Genomic DNA, 26,406 nt, shown 5'->3' with positions numbered 1-26,406 from the left:
ACATAAAATCTGATAACAAAGATGGATTACTAAAACTAAAAAAATTAAACATCGTTTTCATTACTTGAAATAAATACATGATAAAATAATTAATAAATAATAATAAATAAATAAATAAATATATATATATAATTAATTATATCTATTTTGCCTTGACAACTTATTGAAATCAGTTTAGTCACCATGAAATCAAAATTGACAATTATTTGTATGGAATATTGCAGAGTTTATTATTAATGATTTATCCATGCACATTATTCTTATTCTTAAATTCATGTGCCCTCATAATCTTTAATAGTTGTTTTGTTTTCTCTGGGATGGTCATTTTACGCACATTACAGTAAACAACAAAAATATACAATCAAATATGCCATTTTGGTCAGTATTGCAAACAAAACAGAGTATGTAGAATATATTTTTATTCTAAAATATTATTTTCTAAATTAATAAATGTAAAATATTATTTATAATGTTTAAATGGTATTATTTATCAGCTTTTTAACTGTATGTACAAATTAATATATTCTTCTCTTTTCAGTGTAGGCTAAAATTACAACGCTCCTTAATAAACTACAAACCCCGCGATTCAACAGAAAGGTCTAGTCGTGTAGCGTGATCCTATTGGTGGATTTCTTTGACGTCTTTATTCTACGACAAGACAGAAAAACATGGCGTCGTTCGCGGGAGATCGCTGGAGGGAAGCGCTCAAGAACCACGATATCTTTAATAAATTACAAGAGATTCTTCATTTGGAGCCTCAGGGGACTAGCAAAAGAATAGCCAAGAACCTAACGTTTTGTCTGAACGGTGACCTTTTTACATGGGATACTGTTGAGAGTGTGTTTTACACCACAAACCTGCGACAGCTGAACGCTGACGGTGACACAGACACGTCTAAATACCAGGTGAGCGTCTTTAAATAGCGTCTGTCTGGTGTAGTTATTTCACGGACACTGTGTAATAGTGACCGAACTCTCCGCAGACTCTGCTGTGCATCAACCCGCCGCTGTTTGAGGTTTGTCAGGTTCTCGTCAGCCCGACGCAGTATCATGTGGCTCTCATCGGTCAGCGTGGAGCGACTATACTGGAACTGCCGCAGCGCTGGGGAAAGAGGTCCGAGTTTGAGGGTGGACGCCTCCAGATCAACTGCAAGTGAGTGAACTTCAGTTTTAGGAGAGCTGCATTCGTTCCTCCTTCGGGTCCTTTGGTTTTATATGTTTTCTTCTTCACAGGACGATTCCAGTGGCTGAACGCTTCTTCACCAGTTCTGCTTCTGTGACACTCCGACAAGCTGCCTGGTACCCCAGTGAAACTGAGGAGCCTCATCTAGTTTTACTGACCTCAGATAACACCATCAGGTATCTGAATAAATGACTGACTGACAGCAGTGTTAAAGGGATAGTTCACCCCAAAATTAATGTTTGTCATCATTTACTCCAGGTTTGGAACAACTTGAGGGTGAGTAAATGATGACAACATTAGAATTTTATGGCTTATCCTTTTAAAGACGTCTCTCTGAACAACAGAATTACTGTTATTATTGTACTGGGTTTGTTTATAGAATGTTTTTCCCTCCAGATTTTATAATCTTAAGGAACCGCAGTCCCCTGCCAAAGTGTTATCTGTGTCTCAGTTGGATGAGGACAGCAATGTACATACAAGAGGGTAAGATTGGCAATTTTCTACCAAACAACAATTTTGCTGCTGTATTATTAATTTTATCACAAGGTTTTGCCAGAAGCTATGAGTATTCTACTTGGATTATTGTTTGTTAAAACTAAAGCCATTTGACATCAAATAAACATTAACTGAAATAAAATAAAATGTTAAAAACAACTTATTGTCTGACTTAACTGTCAGCTAGTTGCCAAGGCGGCATTTCTCATTTTCGTTTAGTTGAAGTACTAAAATCATTAGCCTACAAATTAATAAATTAAAACTAAAACGTGAAAACTATATAGACATATTAGTAACACTAATAATAATGTTTTATACCAACAGCGAGCAAAACATTTGTTACAGTATTTTTTAAATCTTTGTTAACATTATTTAATAAAAATACAACTGTTAATTGTTAGAACATGTTAGCTCAGATCCATTAAATATTAACTGATACAACTTGATTTTAATAATGTATTAGTAAATGGCGAAATGAATAAATTCTATAGAAGTATTTTTTTTCATTTCATGTAAACTAATGTAGTTAATTAACAAATGAAAGCTTATTGTAAAGTGTTACTGACATATTTTGAAAAAACATAAGACTAAATGCGTAGCAAAATTACTTAACCTCACTAAAAGTAAAATGAAAACCGCAAATATAAATAGGGATGGGACGGTGTGAAAATTTCATATCACGATATAGTGACCAAAATTATCATGATTATCAATATTATCACGGTTTTGTTAAAACGAGATGAAACTGTTCAAAAAGAACTGATGCTCACATTGAAAACATTTCAACAAGTTTTATATTTGAAAATCAACAAACAACAAATAAAACAAGCAGCTCTATACTTTTTTTAAAGCAAGATTCTATTCTGTGGCATTTTCTTCCTTATAATGATCGTCGTCGATAGCAACGCATTATAACACAGCGCACATGCATGCATCACAACGGACGCGCGCTCTCATTTCATTCAAATACAACTTGCCGTCTAGCGTCACCGTTTTTTGATTGTATTGAAAATGAAATCAGAGTTGATTTATTGTTTACAGAGTTTGATAATATTGTTGTGATCCTCTTGTCTGGACGAGTTTTGTATGCTGTACAAAATGGATTTAATAGGTAACTTAAGATGTAAAACTTTAATCTCAATTCAATGTGTCCCCGTAATTATGTGAGGGAAAAAATCTGTGTAATAAGTGTAACGTTACAATGAATATACATTATCTCTTAAATGTCATTCTTAAAAGTCTTAATTGTTTGAACTTGTTTGTTCATCTTTGGCTCAAAGCCACTGGCTGTAAACTTTTCTTTTCAAAAAGCTTCACGTTTATGTCAAGTTTGTAAGATAAAATATTTCAATTCAAAACAACATTTTGTGCCAATTATTTCCCAGACGTAGTTTTGGTATTGAGGTTAGAGTTAACTTGCCTTGCGTTCGCTACAACAGTGTGTGATGGTCACACAAGACGACTCGGCAGATTTGAAGTGTTTCCCCGCAGCGACTTTTTTGTGCATGTTCTGCAGACAGAGTGACCATCCTCGATTAAGTTTCTCTCAGGACTTTTGTAAAAGACAAAATATGACCACGCCTCAGATTAGGTCCTTTTAAAAGGCTGAAAAATCTCCCGAGCACGGTCACTGCGTCCGCCATTCCTTCTCGAATAGAAAAAAAAACAACAACATTGCGCGCTGCGTCAGACTGTTGCTGGCTGGACAGGATTTATAGTGAGTTATTAAAATCGTGATAAACACGGTTTTAATGATAATTAAATTTTAAACTATAATACTAACCGTCAGTACATTTTATCGTGGTTTATAGTGAAACGGTAATCGTCCCATCCCTAAATATAAATATTAAATCTAATTCAAAATATTAACAAAAACTTTACTTTATTTTACAGTATCCTTGTTATGTTACATGTAGTTACTGTAGTAATAATAACCATACATTATGCATAATTACATGCAACTAACTCTAAACCAGCTCCTAGTCCTAACCCTATTGTCGGTAAATGGAGTTAATTATTATTACTCGGTTAGTACTTAAAGGGGTGGTAAAATGCCATTTTCACAAGATGTAAAATAAATCTCTGATGTCCCCAGAGTGTGTATGTGAGAAGTTTAGCACAAAATACCCCACAGATATTTTTATATAGCATGTTAAAGTTGTCACATTTTGAGGGTTTGCAAAAACGCACCGTTTTGTGCCTGGCCCTTTAAATGCAAATGAGCTGCTGCAGAGGGCGTGGTTTCAAGAGCTCTTGTGTGTTAGCAGAATGATTACCTCACGCAGACACACTAAAATGACAGAAACTGTTCTGCCTTTAATGTTAAAACGGAGTCAGACAAAGATGGATAGACTCAAGAAGAAGTGACAAGTTGATGCATTTATGTTGCTGATGTGGAGTTAACTATCTTCAGTTAGGATATTCTGTCATGATAATCTATAAATCGCTCGTATAGGAACTGTTGTGAGATGCACACAGTGACTTTTTATTGCATGTGAAAAGAAAGATGCTAAAGTCTGAGCTGACTCACAAATCTACTCTTATACAACAACTTTTCCTCTTCTCAACATGGACTGCGTGTTCCCGGGGGCGGGGTTTATGTACATTTTAGGGTTGCTGATGTCACTAAACCCGGGAGGAATGTGGTGTAGTCCCTACAAGACGTTTTTTGTAGTCCTTTTCTTTAAAAGCACATATCTCCTTTTGCTTTGAACTTTGGGCGTTGTAACTTTGGAGATTTTGTTTATCCTCAAACAGCAACATTTCACACTAGCTAAAGTTAGAAAAGTGAAATCATACTTTACCACCCCTTTAAATGTATAATTACACTGTAACATGGACACCTTCAAATAAAGTGCAACCAAAACTATAATATAAATTAAAATAATATAAAAATATAAAATGTATAATATGAAAAATGATATGGTAATAACACTGGCTTAAATCTAAAAATTAGGTGTTAGATATAAATGTACTGATAAAGACCAAATAACTGAAGTGTTGTTTTCGTGCAGACGTTCCTATGCAGCGTCTCTGGGAGAGACGGCTGTGGCGTTTGACTTCGGGCCGCTGGCGGATTCTCCTCGTCTGAGCAGTTTGCGTATGAAGGCAGAGCTGCTGGTGTATCCACTGTACATACTGTATGGGAATGGAGAGACATTTTTGACTTACATCTCTCTCACACACAGGTAACAATCACATGTCTATAACTGTGCCATGATGCCCTTAAACAATACTCAATGGCAAACACAGGGTTACTACACAGTTTGGAATCCAGATCTGGATAAGGATGGAAAAAAGAAAACAGAGTATGGAAACGTATTTGTCTTTTCATACTATCAACACTAATTACCAACATTTTTGAGTGTTTTCATGGCAAAAGTTTAGTGATGTCAAACTCAACTGAATGAATTCAAGGCACACGTTTTCATTAATGTAAAACTATTTGTCTGTTTGTAAGAGAATCTCTTTTGAACTTCACTAAAAAATGTGCATCAGCAGCAGATTGATGTTTAGTGATCATGCAACATCAAACCATATTTACAGTGCCAAACTGATGTGTCAGAGGTGAATACATGCAGGTTTTGGGTTTCTTCTCATCATGTAAGCGCATGTTATCACTACGAAAAAACATCTTTGTCGATTTTCAGGCCATACTAAATGGTTCATACAGCATTATTTTCAGCATTATAGTTGGTTTAATGTAAGGTCATATGTAAATATTTTTATTTTTTGAAATCTGAGTCTGGAAAAGTATAGAATTTGAAAATGGAAAATATGTAGGAACCCTGTAGAAAGTGAAAATGTAAATTATATGTAGATCCATACAACTGGAGTACAGTATAATGATATAGGTGAATATTATTAAACCAAGAATATGTCCAAGAAAGTAATTCATAATTAGAACATGGTTTAAAATCAGGAGGAAAAAGGCTTAAAGAAATTTGAGTGCATTTTAAAACAATTCTGAATTTTTCCAGTGTTGTTATTGCTAACTAAAACTATTAAAAATCATTTTCATTAATGTATAATAAAATTATAATATAAATAAAAATATATAAATATTAGATGAAAAACTTTAACTTCAAAAACTTAATTAAAATTAAAATTTGAAATGTTGTCTTGGCAACTAACTGAAATAAAATAAGTATAGGTTAAAGGACTAAAATTGCTAAAGCTAATACTGAAATATAAACTAAAGCTGAATAGAAATATATAATTACAAAATGAAAGCTGCATTCCGTCACATTTTTGGGTTACAAATTATCAAAAATAGCAAGAACATAACCAGCCAGTGTTTAAAACTATCTTCTTGTCTTAGCTCGATTCAAAACGGTAAGCTTGTAATAATGTTTTTAATTCCAGTGGTATGTCTTTCGAGCATGTCTTTGCGTCGTAATGTCACATCTGTACACATAAAGAAAGTGTCTCGGCTAGTGGGCTATATTGCGTGTGTGAGGATGTTGGAGGTGGAGATTTATAGCCTTTTCTCACAGCACTTGATATAATTAAACTTATCAATTTGATGGCGGACCCAGAAAGGTTCAAACGACAATCACCAGTGACAACTGGAGATTCACCCGTTGTAAAATGCAAGACTACAAGACTAAAATGCAAGTGGCTACAGAAAAAAAGAGAATGCAGAGAATGCCGGGCCCATGCAAAACAAGGATAATATCTGAAGGACATTAATTGTAGTCACACAATGCTGATGTTGTTAACATTAACAATTTGAGAACAAAGTATAATTTGCACGGTTTGATGAGATATGATGAGCAATTGTTAGATTTAATCAGCGCGATTTACTGCAATGCTTTTTTTGTGCAATGCAATTCAATGCAAAGTGAATGTTACTTACATGTTCAGATGACATTTTCCGGTGACAATTATTATGTTGGTCATACTTCAAAAAAGTAGAATCTGTGATTCCGAATGGCAGTATCCACACCGGCGCAGTGACTGAGAGCCGCACTTTCTCCTCAAAACATTGGATTCATCCGTGCAGTGCCGTGCCTAGGCACAACCCTCGTAAAGTTGATAATTCAGCCAATAACTGCAATTGGAGATTTCGAACAGAGATAGCGACATAGAGGAAAAAGTATGGCCTGCAGCTTTAAATTGAATACCAAAAATAAAAGGTAATTCAAAATATAATAATAGTATAGAATACTAAATATAATACTAAAATGTATCTCTGTTTTGGATTACCATGATGTGTGGAAAAAAAAGTAAAAGCAATATGTATTTTGAATGTAAACATCATGATAGTATTTATTAGTACTGACTTTTTGAAAATGTGTGTGTGTATCTATAATGTTAACTTCAACGTTTACTACACTATTATACATTATTTAAATCAAAATTTGTATCTGTTAATATTATTTAATGGACTTGCTAACATGGACTAACAACGATCGTTAACTAATGGGACCTTACTGTAAATAGTAGTGTGTGTGATATATATAAAAAATTTTTTTTTGAAAAATAAACCATTAAATGGCACTTTCTGGAGAGTTTTATGCAAAGAAATGGAGCAATTGAGTATTACATGATATGTGAAAAACTGCAAGGTTAAGAGCATATAGCCTACTTTGCATTGTTGTAGTATCAACAGGTATTAGGACATTTAGCATTTACATTACTGTTAATCATCACTTGATTACACATTGTATCACCTTGTTATGATATAGTGACCCATACAATGTGCCAAACATAATGTGCCGCATGAAGAGACAGTGCAGCATATGACAATAGCAACAGCTGAGAAGATTTGGGTCTGTGGTGACCAGGTCCACCTTACACACTTCCTCTCCCATTCTCTCTCTTTACTAACACACACACACACACACACACACACACACACACACACACACACACACACACACACACACACACACACACACACACACACACACACACACACACACACACACACACACACACACACACAAAGGTTGCTTGGTAGCTAAAAGTAGGTCTAGCAAGTCTTATATTTCTGTAATTCACACAGATCAAATACAAATATGCTGACTGAATATATTGCTAGTTTATTTTGAGTAGCCAGCTAGCAGTTCTCTTGAAAGTTTGCTGATAATCCGGCGTCTGAAGTAAAATGCTCAAAACATCTCCTGAGAAAAATCACATGGTCAACCTAGTCTTGGTTATTTAGTTTTGATTTAGTCATTTTCCTTACCTTGTCATTCAAGGCCAGGGCACTTTTTGTACATTTCTGGAACTTTTGCGCGCTTCCACATCCCGCGCAACTACGGATCTCCCAGCCAGGAACATTTATTATATATTGCTGCGTACATTTATCCGTGTCACCTACATGCGCATGTGCGAGCGGTGCCCGATCATGGTCGACTGTCAACGAGTTTAAGCCGCTGAACAAGAATTCGGCCGTGTTCCGATTTTTCTCATTTCAGCTCCGCCGAGACAAAATAGACATGCCATTTCAAAAATCTTTCATTTATTGTCAGAAATATGTTTTCAGAAGCATCACTTTCATAAAAATTTTATGTGACATAATTTCCAGTAGGCAACTGACTGCAAACGAGCAGGCTTATGTGCCAGGGCTGAGCCCCGGCCCAATTTAACCACTGTATATATTTATAATCACCTTTTATATTTTTCTTGATATTCACCCAGATGCCTCATTCCCAGAGTTTTTTTTTAAGATTCTGCATGTTTATTTTGTTGATATAAACATCTTTTTCTTATTTCTTGTCTCAATGAATGCTTTCTTAATGTGTAGCCTAGCCTGTCAGAGAGATTTGCTCAATTAATCTTCAGTCTTTCTCCTAGTATCAGAAATTTAGGGAAGCCGATGGGCCCATTACCGATGTACCCCGCGGCAGAAGATAACTACGGCTACGATGCGTGTGCTGTGCTCTGCCTGCCTTGTGTGCCCAACATCCTGGTTATTGCCACTGAATCAGGAATGCTGTACCACTGTGTGGTGCTGGAGGCAGAGGAAGACGAGTATGGCCGAGTAAGACAATTCAGTCCAACCATCTTACAAATCATCAAATGCAACTTTTACAGTGTGAGAGATGCTCAGCCCCTGTGTTTGTGCATTCAGGCTGTAGAGAGATGGTCCAGAGGCTCAGAGACTGTGCCTTCGCTTTATGTGTTCGAGTGTGTGGAGCTGGAACTGACGCTCAAACTGCCTGCTGGGGAGGAGGAGGAGATTACAGAGTCAGACTTCACCTGTCCAATCAGATTACACCGAGGTAAGGAGGTCACACAAGCACTCACCATACATGTAGTCAGTGTTGTGCAAGTTACTTCCAAACTGTAATACATTATAGATTACTTGTTACTGTTATTTAAAGAGATAATTTTCTTTTTTGGGTGAACTTTGTCAGTATTTACTCACCCTCATGTTGTTCCAACCCCGTAAGATCTTCGTTCATCTTCGGAACACAAATTAAGATATTTTTAATGAAATCTGAGAGCTGGATCACTCCTCCATAGGCTTCTTGAGGGATTGAACTTGCAGGCCCCGAAAAGTTATTACAGACATCGTTAAAATAGTCCAAGTGACTACAGTGGCTCAATCTTAAGTTTAGCAAACGACGAGAATGCTTTTTGTGCGCAAAAAACAAAAATAACGACTTTATTTCAACTATTCATTTCCTTCTCTGTTGGCCTCTAGTCAGTTAACTTAGTGTAATAGCGTAGAGCTACGTCACACGTAGGCTCACTATTGGCCGACGCTGGTCATGTGTGTGATGCGTAGACGTACAACAACAGAAGCTTACACTATTACACTAGTGAACTGACTCGTGGCCCACAGAGAAGGAAATGAATAGTTGAAATAAAGTCGTTATTTTTGTTTTTTTGCCGCACAAAATGTAATCTCGTCGTTTGATAAACTTAAGATTGAGCCACTGTAGTCACTTGGACTATTTTAACGATGTCTGTAATAACTTTTCGGGGCCTGCAAGTTCAATCCCTTAGAAGCCTATGGAGGAGTGATCCAGCTCTCAGATTTCATCAAAAATATCTTAATTCGTGTTCCGAAGATGAACGAAGGTCTTACAGGGTTGGAACAACATGAGGGTGAGTAAATACTGACAGAATTTTCATTTTTGGGTGAACTAACCCTTTAAAAGTCATTATTTACCTTACAATATTACTGTCTCGGAACTGTAATGCGTTACTTCTGTATTACTTTTGAGTTACTTTCACCAAAATAACTACAGAAGTAGAACTTAACATTCTAAAATGACAAAATGTACTACAGAGCATTTTACATGCATTAGAAGGCGATATGATGCTTTAGCATAATAACTGTGGGCTATCCAGGCTACTAACAATATAGCATATAATTGGCAAAGTGAAGACTCAAGACAATGCAAGAAATGATGACAGACAGAATCACAAGCGATCCAAGTCTGTTAAAAGTATGGTAGAGGTAAAGTGTTTATCTGGCAAAATCTGGGAATAGCTTGGGTAGGGATGGGCATTTCAAGTAAAAATAATATTCGAAGATCACTGGGTATTATTCGAAAATCACACCCTTCCACCACATGCACGCACACATGCATGTATAGGCTACACACCAGAGCATGTGATCAAAGCGGAGCGGTGTGACGCTTAAATATAAGTAAAAAAAAATTAAACATACGTTTCATATTTATGTTTAAATAATATAATGTTATTTTTTTATTTCATCTATGTTGATTATATGAAAAGGGAACCGCATGAGATGAGTAAGATAGGATCATAAGATGCCCAATATATCGGAAAACATTTGGAATGGGTCAGACATGATTTTGACCACTTAAGTTTTGTTTTGTAGAAAGCCTTTCTTTAAAGTGAATTTCATTTTGTATAAACTGTATCTTCATTTTAATCAATGTTTTATCAACAAATTGCCTGGATTAATAAATAAGCAACAAATATAGTAGACAATATAATCAGGACACGGAGGCGCTGGCGCGTAAACCGGAGCGCATCTCATAAATGAACCGAAACTCAGTGTATAAGCTACTTGCCTCACAGACCTGAGAAGGATATCTATGGAAAGCTTGAAATGTCTACTTTTAAACAAAACAATTAAAAACGAAAAGAAATTGGCAACTCTGCTTATGTAGGCTAATTCGTATGAAGTGTGCATTTCTCTCTATTGGCGCGTTCACTTCTGCGAAGATGGCGAGTCAGCATCGTCAACTTTATCTTTGCAGCTGACTATTAATAAACAATTCAAATGTTTCATGCATAATCATTACCTTTGCCGGTTCTTTGTGGCAAGCTTTATGCGTGCGTTGAGATGCGAAATAGGCAATATATTACGAAAACGCTCATTATGGTTTAGCATTCTCTCCCATATATATTTAAGTAATTAAATCAATATAAATATGTGATTAGACTAATGGCTTAAATGGACTACTACTAGTCGACTAGAGGAAAACTTTAGTCGCGCAAGGGCAGCCCTACTTATTTCACATATTTTCTAACCAGCATGTCACAAAGGGCATTCTGAGCGAGCGGCGCGTAATATTACGAGGCTATATGACCACTCTGCTCACCTGCGCTGGTGTGAGACAATGTGTATCTTCTTCTGTTGTGTGAGGGTTGATTGACAGCTTTTAGATGTATTATTGGCATCGCCACCCTCTGGTTACATGAATGTGTCCCCGCATCAGAACCGAAAACATGGAAAAAAATTGTATAAGCACACAACATGTTCGATATTCTATGATAAAATCAACTAATCGAATATTCAAAAATCGTGACTCATCCCTAAGCTTGGGTCTATTCATATTAATCACAACAGAACTGTATGTAAACTCTAATGCCATGACAAGATGCACATTTGTTCTTCCTTATTGTTGCCATTATTTTATTCTCTTTGAATTCAAGAGGTTCACAACACAAAACTGATAAGTTAAAAATCACTATTTTTTTGTCTAAAATAGAGATCACAATTCTCCCACTGTTGCAGTCAATTTTAAAATATTTAATTTGATTGATTTAAAAAAACTGGTTTGAATGAATGATTCAATGACTCGTGACATGACTTGTTTCGTTACTGTGTGAATCAGCGTTTTTCAACGAATCTCTTGATTGAATGATTCAGTGACAAATAATTTTTTTAACAGTCATTTCTCACACTCGCCACCTATAGGTGTAATGTTGTAATTGATACAGTATCTGAAGCGTCCTTACTTTTTTCAAAATGTGATTTACTCTATTTTCTCTATTTCGCTTCCGTAGACATCAGCGTTTATTTCCGAGCTATAAACCTTTATCAGTACTCTGATACTTTCAATGTTTGTAAAACAAATAATGATACCTTCAGCAGCCATTACTTTAGTGTCTTCAGTGTCACATGATCCTTCTGAAATCATTGTAATATGCTGATTTGGTCCTCAAGAAACATTTTTTGTTATTATCAATGTTAAAGATGGTTTTCCTGCTTAATACTTTTTTGGAAACTGTGATTAAAAAAAATTCTGGTTTCTTTGATGAATAGAAAATTCAGAAGAACAGCATTTATCTTTTGTAACATAATAAACGTCTTTACTGTCATCTTTGATTAATTTAGTGCATCCTTGCTGAAAAAAGTATTAATTTCTGTCCAAACCCTCTGTTTCAGATCCTCTGTGTCAGCACAGGTATCACTGCACCCATGAGGCCGGTGTGCACAGTGTAGGACTCACCTGGTTCAAAAAACTACACAAGTTTCTGGAGTCTGGTGAGCACATTTACTTGCGTTGAATTATTTCCATTCACAACACTGAAGTGGAGTGTTTGAGGAACTCTATATATATTTTGTGCAGATGAGGAGGATAAAGACAGTCTGCAGGAGCTGGCGGCAGAACAACGCTGCATAGTGGAGCACATCCTGTGTACCAGACCTCTCGCTAACAGGTTGAATTAACATTTCGGTGCTGTGGCATCAGAAGTAGTTTTTAAAGATAAAAACCCAGATCTCTTGTGAAACTAATCCCGATTTGCAAACGTTTGAGCAAACCTTAAGAGACGCAGAGTTAGCGCTGTAGATTACTGGTGCTTATTTAAATTCTCTGCTCATCCCATGTCTCTTTCTCTCAGTTTGCCGGCTCCTGTTCGTGGGTTTTGGATAGTGTCAGACCTGTCCCTTGGAGCCACCATGATCTGCATCACGAGTACCTACGAGTGTCTTCTGCTCCCTCTTCTGTAAGTGACGAGCACTTTCTGCCTCTTTCCATATCTGTTAGATCAGGTTTTCCCAAACAGGGTTCACGAGGGAACTGTAGGGGGTTTAATAATTAATTCTATTGTCAAATTAAAATAAATAAATGAGGGTTACACGATAATCGCGATTATAGCTTAATTTAATGTATAGTTAGTTGTGCTGCATGTTTTGTACAATTGTACTTTAGAAATATTGTTATTTTAGTATCATTGAGATGCTATTATGTTTTTTTTGATATTTTGAATTAGTTTTTAGATTTTCAAGTTTCATTTGAATTTCAAAGTTTTAGTAATTTTGCTAGGTTTTGACATTTTTTTTATAAATGTCTATATTTTTTATTTTAGTTTTAGTTATTTTAGTCTGTCAAGTTAAAGTAAATGAAAATAAGTCTTTCCGCAACAAGTTGAAATAAAATAGGTTTGTTTTAGTCTATTTGGTTTTCAGTTAATATTCATTTAATTTCAAGTAATGGAAATGTTTTGTATGGTTTAGGTTTTAGTTAATAACAACAACCCTGTTTACAAAAGGGTAATATAATATATCTCTGTCCTTTTTTTATAAGTAGAGTTAAAAAGTACTAATAATTGTTATTCGACTGTAGGGACTGTGAATATGCAAATTTGTTGTTTGATTAGTAAAATATTAACTTCTAATCTCAGGGTACTTTAAGTAAATATTTTACTTAATATACATACTTAATATTTTAAGTAAATATAACTAAACAGTTCAGCTGACACAAAATGTTTGGAACCCTGTGTTAGATTTTAATTGGAAGTAAGTTACTTGCTATCATATTTTTTGTTGTTTTTGTTGTTAGTAACAGTTTCTTTTTAAATCTCCATGTAGAAGCTCTATTCGTCCCCCGTCCCCTCCGTTGCTCTGCTCTCATCCGGGGGCGGGGTCAGACAGCTCTCCTCTGCGTGGATTGGCTGAAGATTCTTTTGAACAGCATATTCGCAACATTTTGGCACGCAGCTCCACCAATCCATTAATGCTGAGGTAAAATGTGATCGCTTCGATTAACTTTCATTTTTAAAGACCTTGCCAAAAAAACAACACCTTAACTCTTTATGGTACGGCTTTGCCATATGGCAACAATTAATTTCTACTAATTTCCTTGTTATTCAGAAAAAAAAACAGAAATTACTCTATTAACTTCATTTCTAAACATCTCTTCTCAAGGGGGATTTTTTTTGCAGCATCTTTGATAAGTTTATTCATAAATCAACTGTCTAACAAAGTTTTACTGTTAATAAAAAAAAAAATGATGTTTCCATATGGCCGTATGACAGCGCTGTACCACAGTGGAATTGCAGTAATGTATTTCTCCATTGGGATTTTTTATAGATGGTAGCATCAATAAAATGATTGCAGTTATTGATTTATTTGAAGTGTTTATTGTAGTATAGTTTTACTTATGTATAAATAACAAATTGATTTTTTCTTTTCAGAAAATGAATTCAGCAATGTTTTACGGAAAGGGCAATAGGAAGATTTAGCAGATGAGTTAGCCGAATGATAGGGATTCAATAATAAGGATATACTTATTTTTAATTTTCATGAGTTCCAAGTATATAAATGATCAATTTCTAAAAGAAATTTGCAATTAAATAGAAAAGAAAATCATAAATTTATACAAAAACGACATTTTTGACCTATATTGAAGTAGGTCTTTTTTTCAGGAATCTTTTTTGATTTGTGTTTTTGAAGCTATTTTGTGTAATAAAAAATATTTCATGGTTAGAACATAATGCGTACCATAGAGGGTTAAGCTCAAACCAGTTTAAGATTTTTTACATGGGTCTAAATGATTGTTTATCTGGACCATCACCTGGAAGAACTGGTTTTGACCTTGTAGACCATCCTGGTCTTGCCCAGTAGGGCTGGTAGACTACTTTGAACCAGCAATAAACCACCTACCATTACCCAAAATCCAGCTTAACCACCTTAACATGTTTGTGTGTGTTTCAGAGCGGGGGATAAGGACTCGTCTCCTCCTCCTCCAGAATGTCTGCAGCTGTTGAGTCGAGCCACACAGGTGTTCAGAGAGGAGTATATCCTCAAACTGGGCCTGGCTCATGAAGAAATGCAGAGAAGGTACAAGATAAACATTTTCAAGCTGATATTTTGAACCAGATCTTCTCTTGCCATTTGTATTTCTTAAATATATATATATATATATATATATATATATATATATATATATATATATATATATATATATATATATATATAATGAAAAGTAATATAGATAACTAAATCAAACAAGCAAGTTTGAGAGCTAGTATGTAGTGTGATTTAACATGACCTAACATTGACCTAATTCAAAAAATGTTATGAATGTGAATTCAAACAGCATTAATATAAAAAAGATATATTTTTATTCAACAGGGATGCATTGAATTGATCAAAAGTGACATTTTAGACTTTTTCATTGCTACAAAAGATTTATATATTTTTTTTAAATGCTGTTGTTTTGAAGAATGATGAATCGAAAATATCAAGCAGCACAACTGTTTTGAACATTAATAATTTTAAGAAATGTTTCTCAAGGACCAGATCAACATATTAGAATGATTTCTGAAGGATCATGTGACACCAAAGATTTGCTAAAAAGATTTAGCATGCCATTACAGAAATACGTTCAATTAAAAGATAAATTAAAATGGAAACGGAGAATAAGAATTAAATTAAGAATATTTCATAAAATTACTGTTTTTACTGTGTTTTTGATCAAATAAATGCAGCCTTGGTGAACATAAAACTTCAAAAACATAAAAACAAATCGTACCGAGCCCAAACTTTTGAACGTTACTCTAAGCACTGTAGTGTTTCCAAAATGCTCTAGTTTAATTCTGAAGTAGAATATATTCAGTAGTGTATAAAAGTCAATATATTTTTTTCCTACATAAACAGTTTAATCAATTTCTTCTTTAGTAATGTATGATTGTAATCCGTTTAGTTAAATACTGCTGTTGTATTAACAGTTAATTGTATGATTCTTCTCTTGTAGAGTAAAGCTCCTGACTGGACAGAAGAATAAGCAGCTGGAGGATCTTGCTCTTTGTAGAGAGGAGAGGTGACCACAGAAATCATGTTATTTCTGAGTGTGGTAAATGGGCGAAATAATATGAGTGGGCTGAGAATAGGACAGTCATTAAAGCTGTGGTTTACTGCAGTAGATGCACTGTGCTCAAGTTGTAAAATATGTTGCTGTGTTGTAGGAAATCCCTGAGGGAGGCTGCAGAGCGACTGGCTGATAAATATGAAGATGCCAAGTACCGTCAGGAAGCCATCATGAACAGGTTCACTTCCCTGTGAATTTAGTTGAATAGAATTTTTTTTTGATATTAGGGATGTTTAAAATTTCTGAACTCGAAACTTCCTCCTCATTTAAAAAAAATCGTTATTGAAACTCAACTTCTAAAACCACTTGTTTGTGTGTGTAGAGTTAAACAGGTTTTGGGAAGTCTGCGCAGTCAACTTCCTGTGCTGTCAGACAGTGAGAAGGACATGAGGAAGGAACTGCACACCATCCACGATCAGCTCCGTCACCTTGACAACGGCATTAAACAGGTCCGTTCTGTCTCTGTTTTTCCTCAATCTATTTCCACTGCTTCACCGTGTATCCTAGTTAAAACTGAGTTTATTTTTGCTGCATTTCTCGTTTGCCATGAGCGGAGCAGATGTACGCTGTTTCCCCAGTGTCATTGTGTGCTGTAATGTGTTATTAGGTGAACATGAAGAAGGAATATCAGAAGAAGCAGATGAATACAGGAGCATCTCCAGCTCGCTCCAGCCTCGCACTCAACGCCCACCAGAGGAAGTGTGTCCTGGGAGTGCTGAAAGAACAGTATGTACAGAGAGTGGCCACCTTTTTTGCTTTCACACCTACACTAAAGCACCAAATATCAATGCGAGTGTGCACCATTTACATCTGTGGCATTTGCAAAGGTCTATTGTTGGTCTATGACACATTTCTTATGCAGTGGTGTAATTGAGTCATATTACACACCAAACCAAAACAGAAATGATTTTTAGTATGAAGAAAAAAATTTTTTTAGAAGCATTTAAGTTTACTTTGTTTAGCATTGTGACCAAAAATAGAATTGTCTGTAGCCTACTGTGATGTTGGAAATACCTTATACAAGTTATTGTAATGCTGTTACTATAATGCAGAAAAACGTATCCCTGTTACCACATTGCTCAGAAAACCCATCTGTTAGTGTACCACACAAAAAAGTATCTCTTCCATTACACGGGGATTAAAGTTCTCCGTCGCTACGATGGATTTCCGTTAATTGCAGGGTTCCCGCCTGTCCTTATGTCTTAAATTCACTTTTCATAATTTTAAGGCCGTAAATATGCTTACATTTCTAAAATAGTGTAATAAATGTCTTCATTTCAGTTTTAATAGGTTTTAAATTAAGGAAAGATGAGGTGTATTCACCCTGCTGAGGGGGATGTGATCAAAGCCTGGAGTGGAGCGAAAGCACGTTCCTCTCTGCACTCTTAAGCGTTCTGTAATCACTCCGCTCCGAATCCGCTCACGGAAAACTGCTCCGTGTTCACTCCATTTTAAGTTATCATAATGTGTTTATTTTTTTATATCATGAACGCCTGTATTTATAAGCTTATACGCTGAGTTTCAGTTAATTTTTGAGACGCACTTCAGTTCACTCGCAATGCAATATCGCGCCGGCGCCTCCATGTCCTGATTATATTGTCTGCTATATTTGCTTCTTTGATAAATCTAGGCAATTGGTTGATGAAACATTGATTAAAATTAAGATACAATTTATACTAATCGAAATTCACTTTAAAGAAAGGCTTTATACAAAACAAAACTTAATGAAGTGGTCAAAATCTTGTCTGACCCACTCCATGTGTCTCCCGATATATTGCGCATCTAATGATCCTCTCTTACTCATGCCCAGGGCCGTACCCAGCATTGAGTTCCCCGAGGTCAGGGGCCAGTTGCATAAACATAGCCATTATGTTAAGACAGCGTCTTAAGTTCTAGTATGACCCACTAGCAGTTAGTCAGGGGCAGTCAGTATTACTTTTCGGTATTAAATTAGGCCAATCTACGTTTTTATGTAACTGATTTAAAAAAGCTATGAACAGTCTAAAAGAAACAAATTTGATGTCTACCTTGTAAGACTAGACTTAGAGGTTTATGCAACTGGCCCCAGGACCTCTGTAGTTATTCAAAGTGCAGATAATGAAGGTTGTGAAATAATTGCCTAATGTTAACTACTTTGGTGCTGTAATGATATTGCATATCGCCACGATAACTGACTTCATCTGAGCTGCTTTAGGGGCCGTTCACATATTTGCGCTCTCACGTTCGTTAAAAAGTTCCCCCAAATAGAGAGCAGTGCCATCGCAATGCACGCTTGTTTTCCCAGGCAAGGTGACAAAAATCTAATCAAAGTAGGCTTTATGTTCACCAAAGGTGCGAGCCGAGTGCGAATTCCAGCGCTACGCTTCACGACACGCTTTCAGTTAACGGTCATATAGTGCGATTCTGGCCTTTCGAGATGTTAGTACCTAAACCAAACAACTGTTTACGATAAAAGTATTAAACTAGTAACAAACAATAAGTTTGCAAAGACTGAGAATCAAAGCTCAGCTTAGGGAAGATAAGATATACAGGTAAAGATTAGAAGACTGTGAGAAGAAAGAGAATGTGATGGAGATGAGAGAGGAAGAGCAGGTATTGCATACTGTGCCCATGAGATTAACATGATTACAATGTATTCCTATTTAACATATAAATGTTCTTTGCTAATTACAGTGAAAAATATAAGCTCAATTTAACAACACAAGCACCTATTAATCATAATAGTAGGATTGTATAACGCCCACGAAACCCCATAGTAGGATCACTATAGCAAGGACCTCGGTATTTATAAAATCCTGTGTACAGCCCTACTCATGCTGCTCACTTTTCATAAAATCAACATAGATAAATTAAAAAAACAACATTATATTATTTATTTATAATGGCTAGGTTAAAAACAGATATTATATTATGTATAGTTTGTGATATTAGCTCACTTTTCGGCAAAAGCTCTGTTGGCTTTTATTATTTAAGAAATAAAAACTTGTTTTAAAGTTATGCAAATGGTTAATTATTTGTATGACTACATCACAAAGAGTCAAGTCTTGTAAAAGTATTAGATTGAAAACATTGAAATTTCATAAAGTGTGTAAATAATAGAAACGCAGTTCATGGCCTTTCTTTAAAAGCAAATGTTCTTTTTAGTATTTCATTTGTGAAGGTAAAGCATTTACTCACTGCACTCCTAAAAAAATGCTCTTAAACTGTGTGTGTAACAGGCTGTGGAATAGGGTTTGGCCGAGAAAAAATTCAGTCAAAAGATTTTTTTTTTTTTTGCTTGAACCCCTGATTATAGTAACATACATCCCTATTATTGTTATGCCAAAAACTCATCCGTTACAATTGTGTGGAAAAAAGAAGCCTGTTACTGTTGCCCATTGACTCACCCCACTTACTGTTACATAAAACATCTAATCCTCATAGCTGTTATGCAAAAACCCATCAGTTACGATTGTGTAAAAAAATGCTTATACAAAAAAAAAACATCCATGTTACTGATGCTTGTTACTGTTGCCCGTAAACACACCCCACTTACTGTTACACAAAACAACGAATCCTCATAGCTGTTGCACAATAAAATGTCCCCATTAACATAATGTGCAAAAAACAAACACATCCCTGTTACTGTTATGCAAGAAAAATGTTATACAAGAAAGTGGTACTTTTCCTACATTTTTATTTTTTCTTATTTTGCGTAAATGAAGTGATATACATATATTATGTATATGCACTGTATGGACAAGAGTATTGGGACACACCTCTTGATTATTGAATTCAGGTGTTTCAATCAGACCCATTGTCACAGGTGTATAAAAATAAATTATTTAGCCATGCAGTCTACATTTACGTTCTGAAGATTTCGTTCGGAAGAGCTCATGTGAATTCACGAGTGTTACTGTGATAGGATTCCACATTTGCAATAAGTCAGTTTGTGAAATTTCTTCCCTGTTAGATATCCCATGGCGAACTGTAAGGGGTATTATTGGAAAATGGGAGTGTTTAGGAACAGCAGCAATTCAGCCACAAAGCAGAAGACCACGTAAAGTCACAGAGCACTGAGTGCTGAGGTGAATTATGTGTAAAAGTCGCCACGCTCTGCTGAAAGGGTTCCAAATTTCCACTGGCATTAATATCAGCACAAAACCTGTGCGACGGGAGCTTCATGGAATGGGTTTCCATTGCCGATCAGCTGCATGCAAGCCTCACATCACCAAGCTTAGTGCCAAGCGTCAGATGGAGTGCTGTAAAGCACCTCACCACTGGTGAGTGGTAGTGGAAATGTGTTCTCTGGAGTGACGAATCCTGCTTTGGGTTTGGAGGATGCCTGGAGAATGTCACCTGCCTTGTCTCAAATGTAAAGTTTGATGGAGGAGGGATAATGGTGTTGGGCTAGGCTCCTTACTTCCAGTGAAGGGAAATCTTAATGCTTTTAGCATACCAAGACATTTTGGACAATGCTATGCTCCCAACTTTGTGGGATCAGTTTGGGGAAGGCCCTTTTCTATTCCTGCATGACTATTCCCCAGTGCCCAAAACAAGGTCCATAAAGACATGGATGGATGAGTTTGGTGTTGAGGAAGTTGACTGTCCTGCATCGAGTCCTGACCTCAACCCCATCAAACACCTTTGTTATGAGCTGGAATGGAGATAGCGATCCAGGACTTCTCATTTAACATCTCATTCAGCCTGACCTCACAAATGCTCTACTGGACCAATGGGCAAAAATTCCCACAGAAACACTCCAAGCTCTTGTGGAAAGTGCTCATATAATTAGCTGTCATTACAGTCCCTGTTGGTGTAATGATCAGGTGTCCAAAAACGTTGTCCTTATAGTGAATGTGAGATTTTTTTTCTTTTTTTTTTTTTCTGATAGAACACAAGAACATACAATAACCGTTTACACCCTTAGGCCACTAGCTTTTGACTGTTAGTGCAGTGATCCTGAATTTCTTTCTTCTATCTTGTAGGGGAGAGCACATCGCTGGAATGATGAAGCAGATCAAGGACATCAAAAACCATTTCAGTTTCTGATCATCAGCAATCAACAGTACTCAAAGGCCCAATATATTATCATCATATAGCATACAACTCATTCTACAGTAGAACCAAAAAGCATCTCCATAGAGCCTGCCTGAGCTCCTTAAAGAATAGCATTTGACCAGACATATTTGTATAAACTAGGTTGTCTATTTTTATAAGTGGTATGTACATGTACACTTCTCCTCGACAATAAAGAGTTTTGTACATTGAAGTGACTCTTTCCTGTGTATGTGTTGCTGTGAGAGTTTATCAGCTGTGAGACAGCAGCATTGGACATCAGCGTTATTTCCTGAACTGAGACAATGGCTTATCTGAAAAGGTCATGCTGGATATGAAGACTTTTCCTCCTTTTTTTTTTTACTTCCCTCCGCTAATCACAAGGCGGAATGTGACAAGGGAAAAGATCATTTCAAGAACAAGGAGCTTGTATATTTACAGTAGTCGGAGGAGAAAGAATGTCCCGGGTTCAATACATGTTTAGCTTTATCAACAGTATCTGCTGTTTACAACCAAAATTCATTTTGACTGGTCCCTTAGTTTGGAACAAGAAAATATTTGGAAAATATTTCCTTTACAATGGAAGTCTATGAGGCAAACCTATGGAAGCTCATTTCATCCACACACAAAAAACACATAATAATGACATGTATGAGCATGAGAAATCAGAATTATAAGATAAAAACAAAAGGTAAAATTATGACATAAGTCAAAATTGGGATACCCAGGCCTGGTTTCACAAAAAGGGTTTAGATTAAGCCAGGATTAGGCCTTAGTTCAATTAGGACATTTAAGTAGCTTGTGGCTTAAAAAAATTCTGATGTGCATCTCGAGAAAAAAAAAACAATGGCACTGATATTTTAAGATAAATCAGTGAAAGTTGCTTTGTTCAGACAGCACAAACATGCATTTTAGTCTAGGACTAGACTCAAGCCTTGTTTGTGAAACCGGCCATATATCAATTATGAGGCTAGTTGGAATTTGGAGAGCCAATTGACAAATGGTAATTAGCAGTCATACTTATATCAAACTTGAGAATGATATTAAGTCAATCGTGAGACAAAAAGTAGAAATTATTTTATCTTATGACTGTCAAAATGTCCTTGGTCTTAATTATAATTTTGTCTTAATGATTTACAAAAGTATGAGTCTTAATTCTTATTTGGCTGAAATGTAAACGTATGTAATGCAAAGTCTTGAAAACCTTATACATGTTTACATGAGATTATGATGTACGTGATCTTTACTAACCTTGCGAATTCGATCGGCTACTGACTAAAAATCCACATAAACCTTGTTTCAATTTGTTTTATTATATAGATATATACAGGGATATGTACACAGTACAGTATATAAATTTGCCAGGGCTTCTGCATTTGCAACACAGCGTGCAAAAAGATACATAACTGTTATGGTGAATGAATCTTTACTATCACTCTTCACATACCCAGCAGAAATGACTCATGAATTATAAATGATACTGACTGAAAAAAAAAAAACACTTCTCAATAAAAATGGTAGTTTCCTAACCCAAATTTTTTTTATTAGAGTTCCAACAGTGTCTTCTAAAGAAAAATGTAGTTCCTAAAATATAGTGATGTCAAAACTATGCTTCTGTTGTTCTAGTAAAACAATTGAAGTAGCAACTTCTTAACGTGTGTTTGACGGCATGGGACGTGTGAGCGTTATGAAGTGAAACTGACAGATAATAAAATGAACACCACCACAACACGCATGGTCTTAATATAATGCACATATTCACACAGAAGAGCTTCATCATCATCAGTTCATGTACAATCACAACAGCAGCACTGGTCATACTATAGTAGCGTTGGTAAAGTTCTGTGTACTCATCAGATGGAGTTGTTAAAGTGGTCGGCTTTGCTCAGGAAACTTAATTCTTTGCATTTGTTGATTTTAAAAAATGGACATTTTAATACCAGGAATACTTGGGACTGATTTAGTTTTTTCATTGTCAAATATCACTGATAACTGTCTCTCTTTTAATAACAAAATTAGTTGACGTAATGTTCAACATGCAGGTACAGGGCTTTTTTTGACATGGATTTAGTCCAATTTGTCAGCCAATGACCGTTGTCATTAATGGACTTTGTTAAAGTAATAGTGCACCCAAAAATCTAAATTATGTCATTCCTGCTCACCCTCATGTCGTTCCAAACCCGTAAGACTTTCATCTCCAGAACACAAATAAAGATCTTTTTGATGAAATCTGAGAGCTTTCTGTCCCTCCATTGACAGCTACACAACTACCACTTTTAAAGCCTCAGAAAGGTAGAAGACATTAAAGTAATCCATGTGACTCCAGTGGTTTAACCTCAATTTAATGAAGCGAGAGTGCTTTGTTTACACAAATAAACAAAAACAAACAATTTACATTAACATTTTATTCATAAAATATTAATATACAGTGTTGCCTGAATGCGTTTCAGAGATTAATATTTAGTAAATAAAGTGATACTTTTTTTTTTTGCGCAACAAAAGCACTCGCATCACTTCATAAAATTGAGGTTAAACCACTGGAGTCACATGGATTGCTTTAATGTCTTCACTTCCTTTCTGGGGCTTGAAAGTGGTAGTTGTGCAGCTGTCAATGGAGGGACAGAAAGATTTCAGACTTCATCAAAAAGATCTTCATTTGTGTTCTGAAGATGAATGAATAACAGGCTTGGAATGACACGAGGGAGAGTAATCAATTACAGAATATTCATTTTTTGGGTGAACAAACTCAAATTTGAACTAAAATACAAATTACTATTTAATTATTATTATTAATTTTTAAAAAACATGCCAAAATCACATGGCACTTTTGGTCTTGTAAAAAAACAAAAAAATTGTTTGTGCCATGTAACTGAATCATACACGTTTGTTTCCTGTAGTTGAGTTATATCGTCTCGCATTCATTTTTTTCTTTAAACAGCAGCCAGAAAATTAGCCCTTTCCATGTTCTTTTGATTTAGATTTCATCCAAATATGCTGTTTTGAATTATTAAGGTCAACATGATCAACTTTGGTTCTATATGAAATTCTGTTTACGCTGCACGCTAGACATACATGTATTATTATACCACTTAATGTGGTACACAAAACACAGGATTCGGTTTAAGACGCCACTTAGTCTGTGACAATAAATCATTAGCATAGTGTGCTTTCATTAATACACAGACAAGAGAATGATGGGTAAACACCTTCTAAAACAGTGCTGTTGCTTTACACTTGACCCAAATCAATCACATATCAAAAATCAGACCGAATGTAAACTGTAAATATCATCAGATGTGTCTGCAATATCCTTCAGAAAGAAAGAAAACAGAAAAATAAGTAAAAGCATTAGTCCGTTCCAACAAAAGTAGCAGTAGCGTTAAGCAATGCTTGTAAAACTGTTAGGAAGTAAAAGAAAAGATTTGAGGACTTCCTAAAGACTGACGTTGAGGATAAACGACAGAGCCAATGAAATGATTGGTGGATGTGAAAACAGCGTCGCTTGTGAAAACGTAGGAGGCGGGAATCAAAGTCTTGTGTATTAACTTAACTGATGCAATATACACATAATCTGTATACAAGTATGTACAAAACACTTCAGGAGCGGCTGTTTCCTCCATAGGTCACTGCTTGCTAGTTCAGCAGACGAAGAGAAATAGAGCCGTGTCAGAAGAAAGACGGGAACTTTGGTAGGGTCTGGGAACGGGACGGTCACATTAGTTGATTATCCATTTTCTCATTTCCTGAACTGAGCTCGTCGGGCATTTCAAGACTCGAAGCATTCCCTCGGACAGAGACGGGAGTCTTGCTGTGCTCTTGAGAACGCATGTACGAGCTGGACAGATAGCAGTAGTAGGTCAGTATCAGTAGTGTTTCTCCAAGACCCGCAAGCTCAAGTCTTCCTCGCACGATTCAGGCCGAAGATCTGAGGTACAGGTGGAGTGTGTGGAGAGGGCGTGTGTTTATATGTGCACGATGTAGTCGTGAGGAGGAAGTGACATCATGTCTCGGGAAGCTGGCTGATGTCTGTAAAGTTGGTGTCGTTGAGAATGGCCCGGATCCGCTCTAATGAATCCGCTTGCCGAATACGCTCCAGTTGCACCTGCAGGGGAACAGAGGCATTGTATTTGCAACTACAGCGCTTACAATTATAAAAACTGCCTTTCCATACACTTTTTTTATTACATTTTTCCCCAATTTAAAAAAAGAATATACACTACAGTTCAATGTTTGGGTCGGTTAAGTTTTTATTGGTTGGTTAAGGTCTCATGCTCATCAAGGCTGCATTTGTTTTATCAGAAATACAGTAAAATCAGTGACACTTAAATATTATTACAGCTTCAAATAACTATTTTCTATTCGAATATATATTAAAATGTAATTTATCCCTGTGATGGTAAAGCTGAATTTTCAGCATCGTTACTCCAGTCTTCAGTGTCACATGACCCTTCAGAAATAATTCTAAAATGTTGATTTGGTCCTTGAGAAACATTTCTTATAATTATTAATGTTCAAAACAGTTGTGCTGCTTGATGTTTTTTGGAAACCATGATAAAATGTTTTTAGGATTCTTTGATAAATAGAAAGTTAAAAAGAACAGCATTAATTAGACATTTATAATGTTACAAAAAATATCTATTTCTGTCATTTTTGTGAATGCTTCCTTGCTGAATAAAAATAGTAAACTCTACACTACTGCTAAAAATTTGAAGTCAGTAAGATATTTTACTATAGCAAAATTACATTAATCACATTTTAAATTTCCAAATTAACACACATTAAAAACGGTTAATTCACGTTTCAATTTGTAGCAAAAACTAACAAAATAAACCACTTTTGAATTGGACAAATAAATAGATAAAAACTATTTATTCATTTATTATTTAAAAATGTATTTATCAATTCCTCTTAGAAATCGAATCACATTGCAACTCTGAATCCTACAAAATGTTTTATACAAATTTTGGGATATTGTATGAAAAATTCTGGAATTGATGGGCAAAAATTGCACCAAAGAGGACTTTTTTTTTTAAACTTATATATTTACTATTGTACTTTCTATATTTTCAACTTTCTTTAGTGTGTAATTTTGCAGTTTGGCCTTGAAAAAGGTTTGAAAAGTTATAAAGTCACTCCAAAGCAAGTTATTCTCTATATGTGCGCACTGTTTCTGAACTCCCTGAAACACCTCAATTTGCATTAGTAGTGTTGAAACTCGCAGTTATTGTATGCGACATTTCCAAAACACTCTCAAAGCCGACCAATCAGAGCAAATTGTGCTTTTCGGAAGGAGGGGCTTCATAGAGACAGGAACTAAACAGGGCTGCGTTTCCCAAAACCATTGTAAGCCTAAGTAGATCATAGTGAACAATGGCCT

At 35.7% G+C, this 26,406-nt stretch overlaps 2 protein-coding genes across 4 annotated transcripts in view; one reads left to right on the top strand and one right to left on the bottom strand.

The window, feature by feature from the left end:
• Positions 1 to 626: 626 nt before the first annotated feature.
• Positions 627 to 21,243, top strand: nup88 (nucleoporin 88). Its single transcript, XM_077206529.1, has 17 exons — positions 627 to 905; positions 983 to 1,152; positions 1,233 to 1,358; positions 1,579 to 1,665; positions 4,692 to 4,865; positions 8,482 to 8,668; positions 8,759 to 8,909; positions 12,284 to 12,382; positions 12,468 to 12,558; positions 12,742 to 12,846; positions 13,712 to 13,864; positions 14,837 to 14,962; positions 15,879 to 15,944; positions 16,090 to 16,170; positions 16,315 to 16,441; positions 16,600 to 16,718; positions 20,960 to 21,243. Exons 1-17 carry the CDS (start codon positions 669 to 671, stop codon positions 21,021 to 21,023), a joined length of 2,163 nt encoding a protein of 720 aa, XP_077062644.1. The 5' UTR covers positions 627 to 668; the 3' UTR covers positions 21,024 to 21,243.
• Positions 21,244 to 22,323: 1,080 nt separating this feature from the next.
• Positions 22,324 to 26,406, bottom strand: part of rabep1 (rabaptin, RAB GTPase binding effector protein 1) — a 29,027-nt gene continuing 24,944 nt past the window's right edge. Inside the window, exons 18-19 of one of the 3 annotated variants that reach the window (XR_013195656.1) lie at positions 23,651 to 25,131; positions 22,324 to 23,288 (exon numbers count right to left, since the gene is read on the bottom strand). Coding sequence is in view for 1 of the 3 variants with exons in the window: in XM_077206526.1 (XP_077062641.1) it covers positions 25,030 to 25,131 (102 nt within the window). In the remaining 2 variants the exon portion in view is untranslated. Of the gene's footprint in view, positions 25,132 to 26,406 lie in introns of all 3 variants that reach the window. The other 2 variants (XR_013195655.1, XM_077206526.1) reach the window with 2 other exon arrangements.

Source organism: Siphateles boraxobius, unplaced genomic scaffold (assembly GCF_051911475.1).
Source record: "Siphateles boraxobius isolate OS27281-9 unplaced genomic scaffold, OSU_SipBor_1 56, whole genome shotgun sequence".
In the NCBI taxonomy this organism is placed as follows: domain Eukaryota; kingdom Metazoa; phylum Chordata; class Actinopteri; order Cypriniformes; family Leuciscidae; genus Siphateles; species Siphateles boraxobius.
Note: the sequence above shows the minus strand (reverse complement) of the source record. Positions and strands in the feature narration are given on the sequence as shown.